The sequence below is a fragment of the Miscanthus floridulus genome, chromosome 11, assembly GCF_019320115.1.
Source record: "Miscanthus floridulus cultivar M001 chromosome 11, ASM1932011v1, whole genome shotgun sequence".
NCBI classification, from domain to species: domain Eukaryota; kingdom Viridiplantae; phylum Streptophyta; class Magnoliopsida; order Poales; family Poaceae; genus Miscanthus; species Miscanthus floridulus.
The window spans coordinates 61,232,846-61,250,349 of NC_089590.1; the positions used below are offsets into that span (position 1 = coordinate 61,232,846).

The 17,504-nt window shown below is 53.4% G+C and overlaps 1 protein-coding gene across 1 annotated transcript; it reads right to left on the reverse strand.

Annotated features, from left to right (window-relative positions):
• Window positions 1–9,510: 9,510 nt before the first annotated feature.
• Window positions 9,511–17,465, reverse strand: LOC136492050 (probable leucine-rich repeat receptor-like protein kinase At2g33170). The gene is made up of 5 exons (XM_066488201.1): window positions 13,580–17,465; window positions 12,640–13,018; window positions 12,502–12,518; window positions 10,149–12,103; window positions 9,511–10,026 (listed from the first exon to the last, which is right to left on the reverse strand). Exons 1-4 carry the CDS (start codon window positions 17,325–17,327, stop codon window positions 10,476–10,478), a joined length of 5,772 nt encoding a protein of 1,923 aa, XP_066344298.1. The 5' UTR covers window positions 17,328–17,465; the 3' UTR covers window positions 9,511–10,026; window positions 10,149–10,475.
• Between the last annotated feature and the right edge of the window lie 39 nt (window positions 17,466–17,504).

Sequence of the window (17,504 nt, forward strand, 5' to 3'; positions counted from 1 at the left end):
TTGCCGTGGGAGCTGGTGGTGGTCCAGTTGGAGGCTGGGACCTCCGGCGGTTCGCCGGAGGGTGACCTAGAGTGGCCTTGCCTTGAGGACCCATCGAAGGTGAGGTTCGTCCTCCGAGATTCCCGGGAGCGTCAGCTCTGGGACATTTTTGGGGGGCTAGGGCATGCCGCGGTGTTCGAGCTCACCAAGCTATCCGCGAAGCTTGAAAGTGCCTGGAAACAGGCTCAGTTTGCTCGGTAGCTGGTTGAGGGTGACCTGCAGCTCGCCACAGAGGTGAGTTTCTGGTACTTGTCCTCAACCTTTGAATCTTTCATTGGTTGTCTTTAGCTTGCTTGTTTTTCGTAGGATATAAGGAAGATGTCGTCTCGTAAGTCTTCCTTCCTTCGGGTGGAACACGCCCGGATGGCTGAGCTCGAGCGTCGGGTAGAGTTTGCTCGCCGTGAGTCCTAGGACTGGGCGGCCGAGGCGGCCGTGGCACGGGCGGAGGGACAGCGTGCAGCGGAGTGGCGACAGCCGCTGAGCAAGGGCTCGAGGCGATGAAAGCCCGCCAAGCGAAGACTAAGGCGGAGCTACAGGCGTTCCTAGCGAGCACCGAGACGGCGCTTCAAGAGGCCTTAGCGGCCCTTGAGCCGGAGCGGAGTGCTCTGGCATCGGAGCGGGTCGCCTTAGAGTCGGCAAGGAAGGCCCTGGAGGCAGAGCAGAGGGCCCGGTCGGAGGCAGGCCAGGGGGTGCTCGCGCTCCAATGCCGAATGATGGAGACGGAGGAGGTGGACACCCGGCTGTGCGCTCAGGTGACTTGACAGGCGGAGGAGTTCTCCGCCCTTGAGAATTCTCGTGCTGGTATGTTCCCTTTCTTTTTTTGTTGCGTTGGTTTCTTTCTTCAGCCTGTTCCTGAGCTTGTCGCCCCTCTCTCAGAGCTGGATGGAAAGGTAAAGGCGCTGGAGTGGGACCTAGACACGACCAAGGCGACCCTCAGCCGGAATGCAGAGGAGCTGGCCAAGTCCCATGAAGAGCGATGTGCTCTTGAGGGAGACCTTGACTAGATCTATAACATTGCCCAGCTCATCGTCTCGGAAGTCTTTGGGTCGGTGCCAAGCACTAGCTCGCCTGCTATCCAGCTGGCGAAGGTCCCGGACGCAGTCAAGGACCTTGTCAGGAGCTGGCTATTTTACGGGGCGTCGGGGGTGCTGACCTCGGTGGCAACGTACCACCCGAATCTGGACTTTGCCACTATCTGCGGTGGGTATACTGAAGGCCTGAGCATGGAGGACATCCAGTCGATCGGGGATATATCTGGGCACAAAGCCCGAGCCCGTGAGCCTAGCACGGAGCCCGCTATTTAGGCCCGGCCCTAGCCCGGCCCGGCACGGCGGTCAATGGGCCCGGGCTGGCACGGCACGAGGGTGCAGGACGTGCTTGGGCCGCACCCTAGGCCCACAAGCTGGCACGGCACGGCCCGCAAGCAGGCAAGCAGGCCGGCGGCCCAAGAACGCCCCCTCCCCTCCTGGCCTCCTCCCCGGCTCCCCATATAACCGCGACCCCCCCGGCCGGCCCCCACCCCCACCCTAACCTTAACCCCATTCGCCTCCCAACCGCAGCCGCACTCGACACGCTAACCCTAACCCCATTCGCCTCCCAACCACAGCCGCACTCGACACCCGCTCGGTTGCTCGTCGCTCTCGCTCGTCGCCACTCGCCTCCTCTCGTCGATCCATCTTCGCCGCCGGTGCGACCGTCGTCCTTGGATCCGGTGATATCGCCGCCGCTGCATCACCTCTCCCTGAGTTCCCTACTCCCTCGGTCCCTCTCCGTCTTCCTTTTTACTCCTTCTCCTCTGTTTGTCGATGAACATGTGAGTCCGCCTCCCTGTCTCTCTTCCGCCGTCGCTCACCGTCCTTCTTAATCCCGTCTTGCCCTTGTGTGGCCCTCGTCTTCTCCGGCGCCGGGCTCCGGTTGCGCAGGCAAGTCCATCCCCATTCATAACCCTAACCCTAGCCCCTAGATCTATACGTTTCTCAGTGTTTTGATTCTGTTTTTGGGATCATTTTCTCATCCGGCTCTGGTTGCGCAAGCAAGTCCATCCCCATTCGTAACCCTAACCCTAGCCCCTAGATCTATACGTTTCTCAGTGTTTTGATTCTGTTTTTGGGATCATTTTCTTATCCTTTTCTTCTTTTCGTGTTCTTTTTCTTTGCAGGTCTGCTGCCGATGCCTCGTCGTCAACTAGCCTTGGCGTAGACGGACGACGGGCAATGGCACCGCGGCCAAGCCGTAGCCGCGCACCGTTGAGGAATGGTGCTAGAGTTCAGCCGTCTGCGGCCGAGGGCCCCATGGCGTGTGACCCAAAGGGCGACGGTGCCATGTTCCCTGTGACTGGCGACGATGACTTGGTCATGGCTGGGCTGTCCCCGGAGCACGACAACGATGGCTGTGACCCCTTTGCGGTGTTTGATGACGCCACCCACGGGACACAGCCGGCGATCGATGTCGATGCCATCGATGCAGGGGCAACGGGGACAGGGACGGTGGACTCCAACACCCACTCCAACTACACTGGTGTTAATGGTAATGCTAATGGTAATGGTACTCGTACTCCTTCCTCTGGTGCTGTTTCTGGACTTGGTAAGCGCAAGTCTCAGTGCTGGGGTGACTTTGAGGAGGTTTATGAGAAGATTAATGGTGTCGATGTGCGTGTTAGAGCTATATGTAAGATGTGTAGAACTGTGTTGAGTGCTAGATCTGCTGCTGGTACTGGTCACATTCTTAGGCACCAAAAATCTTGCAAACAGAAACTTGATAATGCTTCTAGGGTTCAGTCTCGACTAGCTTTTAATGCTGATGGGTCTTTGCATAATTGGAACTATGATCCTGCTGTTGCTAGAACTGAACTGTGTAGATTGATTACTAGGCTTGGTCTTCCTCTTGGTTTTGGTGACACTGATGCATTTGAGGAATATATTAAAAATTCTCATAACCCAAGATTTGTTAGATCATCTAGAAGAACCACCACTAGAGATCTGGATAAGTTATTTACTGAACGTCGTGCTATGATTAGGAACTGTGTGCATGCTTCTGCATCTGTTGCTTTGACTTCTGACATATGGTCTGGTAATGCTAAAGAGGATTACATATCTGTTGTTGCTCACTATGTGAATGCTGATTGGGAATTGCAAAAGAAGATTGTTGGTCTTAGGTTGATTCAAGTTAAGCATTCTGGTGAAAACATTTCTGCTTCCATTGAATCTGTTGTTGAGGAGTATGGCTTGGTTGATAAAATCTTTTCTATCACTTTAGATAATGCATCTTCTAATGCTAAGGCTATGGAAACTTTGACACCCATGTTTGCTAGTTATCTTGGTTGTGATCCTGCACCTGATGATCCTACACCTGGTTACAGTCTTGTGCATCAACGCTGTGCTTGTCACATTATTAATCTGATAGTCAAATCTGGACTAAAAAGAATCAAACCTTATATAGAGGATTTTAGAACTGCAATTAATTTCTTAAACTCCTCTAATCAAAGAATTGCTATGTTTAGAAACTACTGTGAAGCTAAAGGTATGAGACCTAGAAAATTTGGCTTAGACATGGATGTTAGATGGAATGCTACTTATCTCATGCTAAAACATTTGGTTCCTTACAGTGAAGTATTTTCTGTGTTCATAAATTCAAATTATGGTTCTGCACTGTTGTCTCTAGCCCATTGGCACGTGGCTGGGAAAATATTGGAGTTCCTGGAAGTATTTTATGACTCTACTGTTACACTGTCTGGTGTTTATTATCCTACCAGTCCTCTTGTGTTGCACCATGTTCTGGAGATTGCAACCCATTTGCATGCATGTGAAAGGGATGTTAATCTTAGACCCTTTGTGTACCCTATGCAGCATAAATTTCTTAAGTATTGGAAGGACATTCCTCTCTTATACTCATTTGCATTCATTCTTGACCCTAGAGCTAAGCTCAGAGGTATGCAAAGGGTCCTCCATTTACTTACTAAATATACTGGTACTGATTACACTACTTACTATGCTGATTTGAAAACTGAGTTGCATAAAATGTTTGAGAAATATTTGAGAAAGTTTGGTGCAACCAGGTCACAAAGGGTTGCTGGTCCTACCCCACCCACTGGTAAGAGAAAACAGGCTTGGGGGGTAATTTTTGGAGGATCAGGTCTGCCTGGTCCTTCCAGTGGCACTGCCTGTTCTTCTTCTCACTCTAATGCTTCTGAACTTTCAAGCTATTTGGACAGCGATTGCATAACTGCTTATGAGGATGGTTTTGACATTCTTCTGTGGTGGAAGGACCACAAACTAACCTATCCCATCCTGGCTATTATGGCCAGAGATATCATGTCAGTTCCTGTTTCCACTTGTTCTTCAGAGTCTTGTTTCAGCTTAGCAGGGAGGATCCTAGAAGAACGGCGCCGGAGCTTGAAACCAGAACATGTTGAGATGCTAACCTTGTTGAAGGACTGGGAGCTAGGAGAGAAGAGGGAACAACATGAAGCTGCTGATACCAAGGAAATTGAAGATGCATTCGAGAATCTGTTCCTGGATGAACCAGAAGGTGAAGATGATGCATCTGGTGGCTGAGAGTGGCATTGGTTGGCTGGGAGTGTTGGAGTACTTTTGTGTGAGTTGAGAGTGGATGTGTCCCTCACTCACTTGCTTAGTTTTCATTTGAACATTTGAACAATGGTCTGTAATAACTATGTAAGATTAAGACATTTGAAGCTGGCTGTACTCTTTTTTCCTACCTAGGGTTTCTCACAAGGGTGAGTTTTACCTAGGTAGGTTTTTAATGAGGCAGCATTGCACAAAACAGCTCTTTTTGATATTTAAATGGATTGAGATGTTTATTTGGAGGTGTTTTAGATTTAACGGGCTGTGGGCTGGCACGGCCTGCTATTTTTGTCGTGCCTCATGGGCCAGCACGGCACGAAAAATGGCCCACAGGCCCGTGCCTGGGCCGAAGGCCAGGCCCGCAGGCCGATGAGGCACGGCCCGCAGGGCACGGCGTGCCTCCTTGGCCCGATAGCCATCGTGCCATGCCGGCCCGTGACCGTGTCGTGCCGGGCCGGGCCGGCCCGATGCCCAGGTATGATTGGGGAGAGCCTGCTGCCGTACGCGCGGTCGGTGTCGGAGCAAGTCTCCGCCGAGTGGGTGATGGATGTTCACCGTTAAGACATGGCCCGAAGCATGCGTTGGGAGGATGCCTCCGAACCTGCAGATAGCGCGGAGCCTGGTTCGGGGGGGGGACGTTGCCTCGGCCCCGATCGAGCCGGGCGTCGTGCTGCCGGGGAGTGAGCAGCCTGTGCCTTCGTCGGTCGCACCGTCAGCTGATATCGCCGGGTCAGTTTAATACCTTGATAAATATAAGTAATTAGTAAACATAAGAAGTTAAAGTTCGTGGGGGGGGAACGCCTGTGTAAAATGCTCGTGTGTGTTTTAATGACTTCAATCAGTTTTTTTTGTGATGGAGTTGCTCCGTTCGGGGAAGCTTGTTCCCTTTCGTTCCTTAGCTTTCCCTTAGCATAATTTTTTTTAATTTCTTTCTTTCTCGTACCTACCCATTTGTTCCGTAGGCTGCAACTTTGCGAGCCTGAGGCATGGCCCGCGAGGCTTGGTCGGTCATAACCATAGGAAAAGACGGGGTGTGATCAGTTGAAATGTTCTAAAGTAAAGTTACGTAAGGTAAATCAAAGGAACGAGCTGCCCTTTTTTGGGTAGGAAGGAGTTTCTCCATATGAAAGTAAAAGAGTACTTAAAGTAAAAACAAAAACAGAGGGGTAGTAGAGCCCCCTAGTGGAGCCCCCGAGCACCTCGAGCCGAAAAGTGTTCGGGTCGGGGTGCTCTTATAGGAGCGTTCGCTAAGTAGAGGTAAGACTGAAACTTAGGAAAAGAAGAAATGACATAGCTGTTCCAAGTTGCTCAGAGAGAGCGTCGTTGTTGTTGTCCTTCAGTCGGTAGGCGTCCGGTCGGATCACTTCATCCTTCAGTCGTCTGGATCCTTGCCCGCTGCGCCCCCTTCTTCGGTTGCTACTTCCTCACCTTTTTCTTCCTTTGGCCTGCCAGCTTACCTCAGCAGGCGCTTGAGGAGCTGGCAGTCCTTGTAGAGGTGTTTGACGGGGTAGTCGTGGTTGGTGCATGGGCTCTCCATGAGATCGTGGAAGTGGCCCAGAGGGTCTTGCTGGGGCTGCGTGCCCACATGATCGGCCGCGGTGACCGACGCGAAGTTAGCCGGTTGGCGGCGATCCTTTCTGTTCTTTTTTCCCCTCTGCGTGGAGGGGCCCTCGTCTTGATCCTGGCGCTTAGCCTTACCTTTGTCGTGGCCTCTGTTGAAGCGCGGTGGGAACGATGCTTGCTAGAACGGTTGGACAAAGGTCCGTGGTCCCAGGCGGTCGGGGCTAGGACTCCGGTCGATGCTACGCGTGTCTTGGTTCGGCCCGAGCCACGCGTAGATAGGTGGTCGGCACGGGGTGGTCGTCAAGTCGAGGTGAGGTGCCATTGCAGCTTCCTGTGCTGCATTCTGTGGTTGTTGCGGTGATAGGGTGTAGTGCCCCATCTGCTGCGTCCCTGTTCCCCGGACGAGGAGCGAGGTCACGAGTCGGCGTCGCGATACGGAGCACTCCGCTTGTTGAACGGCGGTGGTCTCCAGCAGTGCCCGGAGGTTCTGGTGGATCACCCGTTCACGAGGGTCGTTCGGCTTGGGCAGGTCACGCAGGAGCATCGCCGCGGCGGCAACATTCTGACTGGCCCGAGCGAACTGCGGGGGATTAGTCCCCCGAACCGGGATGTTGCGCTGGGGCTGACGGACGCGACCCCGAGCGCCGTTCGCCGGTCTATGCGCACAGGGCGCAGTGTGGTGCGCTGAGCGCGCTGGTGCAGTCGGTGGCTCATGCAACCATCGTTGTCGCAGTTCCTCCCCATGCTCACGTCTGAGCTCGGGGGTCTCCGCACGAGGAGCCAGAGGGGCGTGAGCCCATGAGAACTCCGCTTCCGTCGATGGGTGTCCCAGAGGGTCCGCCATGGCGCATTCCCAGGACGGACGGTGGCTAGGTGCCATGTCGCCAATGCTGGAGCCGTCGCTCTCGCCATCGTCATCCATGAGGTTGAAGAAATAGGTGGGAGCATAGCTCGCCATTCCCACGAATTCGGATGCGAGAGGGGGCGACACGAGCTTCCTTCGCAGGCCCCGGGCGTATGCGTCCCGGAAGACGCGAGGCCGTAGGGGAACTGGCCGTATGGTGGTTGCGTTAGGGACAACAGGGTTCCGCCGGGTAATCAGCGGAAGATAGAGAATAGTGAGTACATAACAACGTGTATATTACTCACAGCAGGGTTTGAGCAGAGAGTTTGCTCGGAATGAAGCGCAGATGCCGCGTCGTCGAAGTCGCTCGTCCCAGAGTTGGAGGACGTGCCTCCGACTGGTGTCGGGTCGCGAGCCTCCTCGTGGAGGTGTAGTACGCCGAGCCGGTCGGCGACGAAGTTCAGGCTTCCGAAGAGGAAGGCCTGGGATGGCTCGAAGACGGGTGAAACTCACATCCCGGCGGGCGAGAGTGCGGGGAACTCAAACGAGCCGAAGCGAATCGTATCGCCCGAGCCCGCCACGGCGAGGTTAGCGGAAAGGTGGGCCATCCGATGACCAAAAAGTGTTGAACGTACAACGTCTTCCCCACGGACGATGCCAATTGTTGGTGCAGAATGTGACCAACTAGTGAATATTTGTAGTTTTGATGTACGTTGTGATCGGAGGTGGCCTAGCACTCAATGACACAGGATTTATACTGGTTCAGGCAACGTGCCCTACGTCCAGTCGGGGTCTGTCGGTGACTTTATTCCCGAGCCCAGGTGCTCGAAGTTTGTAGTGGGGTTACAAACGAGGAGAAAGATGGGGTTTACAAGAGGTCCGGTTGGCTCCGACCGGAAGGGCTGAGAGTGACAGGAATTTCGCTATGAGCTAGGAGTTCAAGCGTGTGCTTGCGGTCGAAACTTGGTGGTTTGTGGTTGTGAGCGATCGATCTAAGGAACTCTGGCCTACTGGAATCGGTCTTCGATCATTCGGTCCCCTCTGTTGGAGGGAGTCCATCCACTTTTATAGATGAAGGAGATGGCTTTACAGGTAAGAAGGAGAGGGTACGGATGTTTTTAAGCCTTGTTGCACACGCTGACGAGGATCGGATAATGGTAGGCCCCCACAACGCTGTTGATGTCACTGTAGAATGTCAGATGCACGTGGGGGATGGCGTTGTCTTCTTCAGGAAGGGTTGACGTCAGTACCTGCAAAAAACTGTTTGATATCTAGAGGTGTGTGAGGAGCCTCGCTATGTTCACCCGGTACGGTGAATCCTGGTGCCCATACCGCTATCGATGTCCAGGGACATGCGGGGGGTTTTACTGTATGAGAGTTTTAGCGGCCCCTACAATACTGTAGTGGGAGACGTCGGCGCCTACAATACTGTTTGTGTCAGGGTGGCCGCAGAGTGCTGTTCCGTACAGGGTATGGTCACTGGTATAGTGGTTTTGACTTGTGAGCCTTGCCTTGCCTTTCTCCGCATGCCTTCTGGTACCTTCTGAGCGGGCGTCCCCGGTCGGATGGCTCCAGTCGGTTCTGAGTGCGCCGGTCAGGGAAGAGCGGTGAGCATGGTTCCTTCGAACCCCGGTCGGAGGGACGCGGGGTCGGAATCGGAAGTAGGGCTCGGGGCAGGTCTTCCGATCGGAGAGGCCGTCCGGAGGTGGTTGAAGTCCGAATTGAGTGCTCCGGTTGGAGAGGTGGGCCGAAGTAGCTGATGAGCGGGCGTTGCTCTTCTTGGGCCTGGCCTTCCGGTCGGCTGCTGGACCGTTCCTTTGCCCTGTTGTTTTTAGATTCTTGGGCCGAGCCTTGGCGCAGAAGCCGGTTCCCGAGGAACCCTAGGTTTATGAACCCGACACTAGTACTACACATCAAGGATTGTTTCTGTGACTAATTTTTTCCCTTTTTCTCTTGGTTAGTCTATCCGTCTGTAAAACAGACACGTTACTTTTCATTTTTGAAGAGTCACTGCGATCTGCACCACTCATTGCTCCATTTGCTGCACTACCATAGTCCACAGATGACAGATCGATGAGAGATTGCGCCTAGTGCTCTCTGTCTCACCTACCATCCACTCGCCGAATCGGAATTCCGGAGGAACCTCTCGCTCTACTTTCGGCCGTATGCGCCACCTATCATCAAAGACACCTAAGCTATCATCAGCGATGGTCTAGGCGCATCATATACCACACTCGAATCTCGATGATCGCGTGCTCCTCTCGTAGGAAACTAGGTATTTTGTCGGGTTTCACTGGTCTCCGGGAAAAAGACTGGCCGGACAAAAATGGGAGAATTCGGTGAATCCAGCAACCACTACTTTGTCGGGTTTCACTGGTCTCCGGGAAAAAGACTGGCCGGACAAAAATGGGAGAATTCGGTGAATCCAGCAACCACTACCGGCGGGGCTGCTAGTCATGCTGTACACCAACGGAGCGGTGAGGTTCCCGTTCTGCACGATTTCAGCTGATCTGCAAGACTGCAACTGCAAGCAAACTCTGCTCGTGAGAGAGGAATCTACCTTTAGCTAGGCTTACGAATAGGCAGCGAGCTTCATCAAAGATTACTCCATTTCCTATATGACGGTGAAGATATCCCGCGTCATATGCTGGGATTGGAACCCCTTGGGATTGGGCCAGCGTTCTCACGAGTGGGACGCCAAATCAGTTGGGCTACGGCCTGCGGGTGGGCTACATCGTGACGCGCGGCGCAACATGCCACTCCACTCGGATCTCGATCATGGAATGTTTTTTCTTCCATAGGGAACTGTCTGGGAACAGCTCCCCCTTCAATCTCTGGGTCAGTGGGAAAAGGTTGGCCAGTGAATGGAGTGGTGGTGAATCTTGCAGCGTCGTTGTCCAACTGACAGGAGCAATGGGCGTCACCCTGAAGCATCAACTGCATAGTCGTCCCTTCCTGTTCCGTCCGTTTTCGGTGTAACCTTCACGCGGGCTTTGCCTGTGGACAAGGAATGTGTGTTATTTCTTTAGGCTAAAAGTTAAGTGCAGCATATCTTTGGCTACGGATCCGGATTGGATGGACAGTAAGTGAACTGCATCAAGGTACTTCTGCGTTTCTACCTTTCGCTGCTTGGAGATGGACTGATGCAGAGATCAGCGTTTGCTCAACATATTCCAGTTCCCACATGGCCACATACATGCGGCTCTGAAATCCCTTTGAAATTGGAAGTGGCTGATATTCACGAACTGGTGCCAAATCAGCTAGACCACCAGTGGGTTACAATGTTACATTCATGAACTGGGATGGTAAGCAGCTGATGCCCTTTTTGAATTTCTCACACGTTTCATCGGTTGCCTTCAGATTTCCCGCGCATACTTATTGCAGGTTCCACGGCTACATCTGCATGTGTTACAAAACTCTTGATTCCTCGCGCAGCCATGGACGTCTCAAGAAGTCTCAACGCATCTCAGGAACCCTTCCAGGCTCTGCGCCGCGGACCCGCCCGGCGCTTCCCACGCGGCCTCCATGGTGCGCGCGATCGCCGCGGCCTTCCTCCTCATCTCACCACCCTTCGCCGTCTCCCCCATCACCGCCCGCACGGCCTCGGCCACCGCCCCGCTCTCCACCGCGGAGCTCTCCAGGTTCCCGCGCGCCACCTCCACGCAGACGCCCCACTCGACCGCGAGCTTTGCGTTGAAGAACTGCTCGGCGCCCAGCGGCCACCCGATGAGCGGCACGCCGCGGGACAGGCTCTCGAGGACGGAGTTCCACCCGCAGTGGCTCAGGAACGCGCCGGTGGACGGGTGCGACAGGATCCGCACCTGCGGCGCCCACCCGCGCACCAGCAGTCCCGTGTTCGCCTTCGCCCTCGCCGTTCGCTCCTCGAAGCCGGCCGGGAGCCACTCGGGCCTGAACACGTCCTTCGCGTCGAACCCCAGCGGCGGGCGGAGCGCCCACAGGAAGGGGCGGCCGCTCGCCTCCAGCCCCAGCGCGAGCTCCGTCATCTGATCCGCGCTGATGCTGTTCTGCGATCCGAACGATATGTACAGCACCGAGCGCGGCGGGTGCGTGTCCAGCCACTGGATGATGCTGGTGTCGTCGTCCCGCGAGTCCGACGACGGGGTCGGCGCTGCGAGGACTGGCCCGATTGGCCATGGCTGGACGCCGAAGCTTCGTCGGAGCATGTCGAGGCCGGTGAGTTCCAGTTCCTGGACGGTGTTGACGAGGAGAGCGTCGGTCTCTCGGCAGAAGGCGATGACGCGCCGGAAGAAGGCCGTCCAGGGGTCCGCCCCCGTGGCGGCGAGCATGAACCTCGGGATCTGCGTGCGGTGGAGAACGACGTCTGGGAAATCCGGTAGCGGGAACTCGTCGGCGTCCGTGAGGGCGTGCGGGAGGTGCTCCCACACGGAGAAGAACACGGCGTTGCCGAACGCGCCGCCGGGGAGGAACACGACGTGGGGCGCGCCCCGCGCGCGCGCGACCTCGGCCGTCCACCCGAAGAAGGCGTCGGCGACGATGCAGACTGGGGAACCGATGCCGGAGATGAATTTCTCGAACGCGGGGCGGAGCGACTCGGAGGCCCTGAAGAAGGTGATGAACTGGTGGACCTGGATGTCGGCGAGGGAGTCGGCGCCCGGGGGCAGGCCGTGGTCGGCGGGGGCGAACGGGAGCGCGTGGAGGCGCACGGGTGGGGAGGCCGGTGGGAGCGTGAGGGAGCCCAGGAGCCGCGGGGTGGAGACGAGTGTGACGTCGAGCCCTGGGCGGAGCGCGCGGAGGCGGCCAGCCAGGCGGAGGAAGGCAGGGACGTGGCCGTGAGCTAGGAAGGGAAAGAGGACGACGTGTGGGCTCCCCTTCGCTTCCACCGCCGCCATGGTGATTGATGCGGACAAGAAGCTGCTGGGCAGGTGGGTGGGTGGAGTTGGTTCTACTGCGGAGGGCGCCGGCGAGCGATGTCGCTTTGTGCTCTGACGCTGTGACCACGCGCTGATCTGTTGGAGGTTGGGCCGACCTCGTCCTTTCCCAATTTTTTTGTATGACGTCCAATGGCAATGGCGCCAAGAGAAGAGAGAGGCAACTCAACAACAACGAACAGAGGCTACAGCTACAGGTTAACAGCTACTCCGTACAAAGAGTGGCTGCAGTAGTGTGGTTCATCACACAAGAAGATGGCAATTGACAACGATCAATGAGTGCATGTGCATATGATTCTGCACCGCAGTTCATGTTGGAGCAGATTACAGAGATGGCTGCCTGGCTGGTGTTATTACTAACATACTGTAACTTGAGTAAGAATGCACCGAGGCATAGAACTAATTGAACAATGAACATCTCCAGTGTCCAGAGCAAGAGCAAACCTTCTGAGAGACAACGGCAGCAGTGAATCGTGCCTCAAATGCTTCATGTTAGTCTGGAACCTTTCTGAGAGACAATGGCATACAATATGACATTATGACGCTGTATGAAACTATGAACCACTATCATTTATCTCCCTACAAAATGCTGACACAAATAATGAATGCAGACTCCAAGAACCCTACTATCAATACTAGGAAAGGGCAGGAAAAAATGTGTATTACCTTTGACTAATCGAACATATTATAAATACATCACGAGTTATCCTTCTTTGAAGGATCATCAGAGGCAGGTGAGGATGCAGAGCTCACCCTCGTCTTATCTTTAGACTCGCTTAACATAACTACAACATGCCGCATTGGTGGTCTCTCATACGGAGACAAGTTAGTACATACCAAAGCAATTTTCAAGACCTCAATCATATGATCGACGACACTTTGGTCTTGTAAATCCAAATTTTGATCGAGGATCCCTGGACCCAAAGAATTGTCCCTGATGTAGTTCTTTACCCATGTTACCAGATCGCCTCCCAGTTCTAAGGGTTGCACAGGGGCACGCCCAGTTAGCAGCTCCAGCAGCACGACGCCATAGCTATATATATCACATTTTTCAGTAACCTTCATGGTATAAGCATATTCTGTAAAAAAGACGAGGACTAGGTTAGTACTTCACATTAGACATCAGCGTGTAGCTAGTTACTAGCACAAAACCGAAAAGACTTGACCAGCAAATGGAAGTTTGTGGGCTTGTGGCACAAGGGTGGAACAGCAAGTACATATGAATAATATTCAGCTCGCATTTCAGGATATCAAGGTCTTGAATAAACATTGAAAGTCACCAAAATATGGAAACCCCAACGGCAACATATCACTATGGTTTGAGGAATAATCGCCTAGTTGGTTTTAATATAAAATCTAAATGGCAGCATAAGCTTAAAGTTTCTTTGCTACCCTTTTTGGTGGGAAAACCTACATGATCATAATTCTTGCAAAGTAATGCCCAATGAAGAACAACTCTACGAGCAAACAAAACACTACAATAAATTAGATATTGGCCTGAGTAAATTATCTATGCGACACCCCACCTAGTTGCCCTAGGTTTGACCGATAGCTTCAAGTAAAGAGCATAAGACATAGATCAGTAGTGAACACACAACAGAAGTTCAAAGAACCGGATGTCAAGTAAACTTGAGACTCACCTGGCGCTATATAGCCGTATGAACCTGCAATTGCAGACATTGACTTCGAGTATGGCATGTCAATCACCTTTGCTAACCCAAAATCACCAACATGGGCTTCAAAGTTCTCATCAAGCAATATGTTATTAGATTTAATATCACGGTGGATGATACGAGGCTTGCAGTCATGATGCAGGTATGAAAGCCCTTCAGCCGCTCCAAGGGCTATCATGAAGCGTGTCTCCCAATCAAGTGAAGAAGATGATTGTCCATGAAGTAGCTCACCAAGACTGCCTCTCGACATGTATTCATAGAGTAGAAGGTTGGAACCCTGGTGGTATATAAAACCGTAAAGCTTCACAATATTACGATGTCTTATCTTTCCAAGAGTCAGGATCTCTGCACGGAAGCTGTTGTCTGTGTTGCTCCCTTCCCTGTTAGAAGCAAGTTTCTTGACTGCAATTGTCTGTCCAGCCTTCAGGATGGCTCTGTATACTGTCCCACAAGCACCCCTTCCGATCACACAACTCTCATCAAAGTTATTTGTAGCGGTGAGCAATTCCTGAAATGTATATGCATCCTTAGCAGAAACATGCATATTAGAACCAGCTGGAAAAAGTTGCTTATCTTGCAAGGGGGCTACTGTCTCCATTGGTTTTCTGATATGGTGCACAATTATTGAAATAAGAATAAGTGAAATCCCTCCAATGACAGCAGCAACAATTGCTATGATCTTGCCTAAAGGGGGACTGACTGAATTGGATGACTGGGAACTAGAGGATGATCGGGGTCCACATCTACCAAGTTGTCCACCACATAATCCTTTATTTCCAATAAAACAGGTCACAGACATATTATCAAAAAGCGGTATTGGCGGGAGGGCACCAGAGAGAGAATTGTAGGAGACGTTTAGCTCAAGCAAACTGGACAGATTAGCAAATGTAGTTGGGATTTCACCAGTCAGCTTGTTGTTATTAAGAAACAAACTTTCCAACAGTGCAAGGTTACCAAGCTCTGAAGGAATGTTGCCAGAGAGGTTGTTGTAGCTCAAATTCAGGGCGATCTGCAAGCTCGACAGCAAACCCAGCTCCTTTGGTATTTCACCAGATAACTGATTGCCACCAATCTGTAGTGCTGTTAAATGTGATAGTTTACCAAGAATGGATGGTATCTGGCCAGTTAGCCTATTGTCAGCAAAAGATAGCAGCTCCAACTGTGGCAGCCTACCAACTTCATTTGGCAACGAACCTTCAAAGCTATTCTGGCTGAGATCAAGGCGTTGCAACACTGTACAATTGAAAATTTCTAGTGGTATGTTTCCTCTTAGTCTATTAGATGAGATATTGAAGACAACGAGTTTTGACAAATTACCAATTTCTCGAGGCAACTCTGATGTGAAATAATTATTTGTAAGGTCCAGCCTTTGCAGAGACTTGCAACTGCCTATCTGAGGAGGAATGGGCCCACTAAATTTGTTTCGACCCAGCACAACTGTTGTCAAATTTACCAGATTGCAGAGATCAGTGGGGAAGCTTCCTGTCAGACTGTTGTCACTGAGACGAAGCTGAACCAATGTTTTACAGTTAGTGATCCCACGAGGAATGTTCCCTGTAAGCATGTTAGACCCCAAATTCAACAAAATAAGGCTTGATTGCCTGCAAAGATCTTTCGGTATCTGCCCTGTAATACTGTTGTTTGAGAAATCCACCACCCAAAGACGGCTATAAATGCCAAACCTTGGAGGTATGTTGCCAGAAAGCAAATTGCTGAAGAGTTGCAGTTGGATTAGATTTCTCATGTACTGAAATCCAGCTGGAATCGTGCCAGTGAGTGAATTGATCGATAGATCAAGTTTACTCAAGTTTTTCAACCCACACAACTCTGTAGGAATAGGGCCTGTAAGCTGGTTCTGGAAGAGGTAGAGTAAATTCAAGCCTGGAATGTTGCCCAGCTCCTTTGGTATCTCTCCAGTTAAGAAATTCTCTGAAAAGTCAATCTCTCTTGCAAGAGAAAGATTCCCAATGTCAGACGGAATTGTACCGTTTAATGAATTCCTGTAAAGGTATAGCTTCTGAAGATTCGTAATTTTCACAATTGTTGCAGGTATGGGACCAACTAGAATATTGTCATAGAGGGCAATTGTGCTGAGGCTTGTACAGTTTCCTATCTCTGGAGGAATAACACCAGAAAGCTGATTCCCCCATAGGATTAAGTCCGTCATCAAGATCAACCTCCCAATCTCTTTAGGTAAAGGACCCTCTAACTTGTTTTGTGCAAGACCAAACACAGTTAAGTTCACACATTCACCTATCTCAACAGGAATGTTGCCTGATATAAGATTCTGACCCAACCGAATATTCTTCAGGTTCTTCAGCTTGCCAAGTGAACGAGGTAGTGAACCAGTGAGATTATTACTGTATCCTACCAGTTCCTGAAGTGATGCCATATTTCCAATCTCATCAGGTATCGGGCCACGGAGCTTGTTGTTGCACAGATTAAACGTGACCAACTTATCTAGCTTCCCGAGCTCAGAGGGGATTGTACCACCAAAACTGTTGTTGTACAAGTTAAGCACCTCCAATTTCGACAAGTTGAAGAACTGCTCGGCGCCCAGCGGCCACCCGATGAGCGGCACGCCGCGGGACAGGCTCTCGAGGACGGAGTTCCACCCGCAGTGGCTCAGGAACGCGCCGGTGGACGGGTGCGACAGGATCCGCACCTGCGGCGCCCACCCGCGCACCAGCAGTCCCGTGTTCGCCTTCGCCCTCGCCGTTCGCTCCTCGAAGCCGGCCGGGAGCCACTCGGGCCTGAACACGTCCTTCGCGTCGAACCCCAGCGGCGGGCGGAGCGCCCACAGGAAGGGGCGGCCGCTCGCCTCCAGCCCCAGCGCGAGCTCCGTCATCTGATCCGCGCTGATGCTGTTCTGCGATCCGAACGATATGTACAGCACCGAGCGCGGCGGGTGCGTGTCCAGCCACTGGATGATGCTGGTGTCGTCGTCCCGCGAGTCCGACGACGGGGTCGGCGCTGCGAGGACTGGCCCGATTGGCCATGGCTGGACGCCGAAGCTTCGTCGGAGCATGTCGAGGCCGGTGAGTTCCAGTTCCTGGACGGTGTTGACGAGGAGAGCGTCGGTCTCTCGGCAGAAGGCGATGACGCGCCGGAAGAAGGCCGTCCAGGGGTCCGCCCCCGTGGCGGCGAGCATGAACCTCGGGATCTGCGTGCGGTGGAGAACGACGTCTGGGAAATCCGGTAGCGGGAACTCGTCGGCGTCCGTGAGGGCGTGCGGAAGGTGCTCCCACACGGAGAAGAACACGGCGTTGCCGAACGCGCCGCCGGGGAGGAACACGACGTGGGGCGCGCCCCGCGCGCGCGCGACCTCGGCCGTCCACCCGAAGAAGGCGTCGGCGACGATGCAGACTGGGGAACCGATGCCGGAGATGAATTTCTCGAACGCGGGGCGGAGCGACTCGGAGGCCCTGAAGAAGGTGATGAACTGGTGGACCTGGATGTCGGCGAGGGAGTCGGCGCCCGGGGGCAGGCCGTGGTCGGCGGGGGCGAACGGGAGCGCGTGGAGGCGCACGGGTGGGGAGGCCGGTGGGAGCGTGAGGGAGCCCAGGAGCCGCGGGGTGGAGACGAGTGTGACGTCGAGCCCTGGGCGGAGCGCGCGGAGGCGGCCAGCCAGGCGGAGGAAGGCAGGGACGTGGCCGTGAGCTAGGAAGGGAAAGAGGACGACGTGTGGGCTCCCCTTCGCTTCCACCGCCGCCATGGTGATTGATGCGGACAAGAAGCTGCTGGGCAGGTGGGTGGGTGGAGTTGGTTCTACTGCGGAGGGCGCCGGCGAGCGATGTCGCTTTGTGCTCTGACGCTGTGACCACGCGCTGATCTGTTGGAGGTTGGGCCGACCTCGTCCTTACCCAATTTTTTTGTATGACGTCCAATGGCA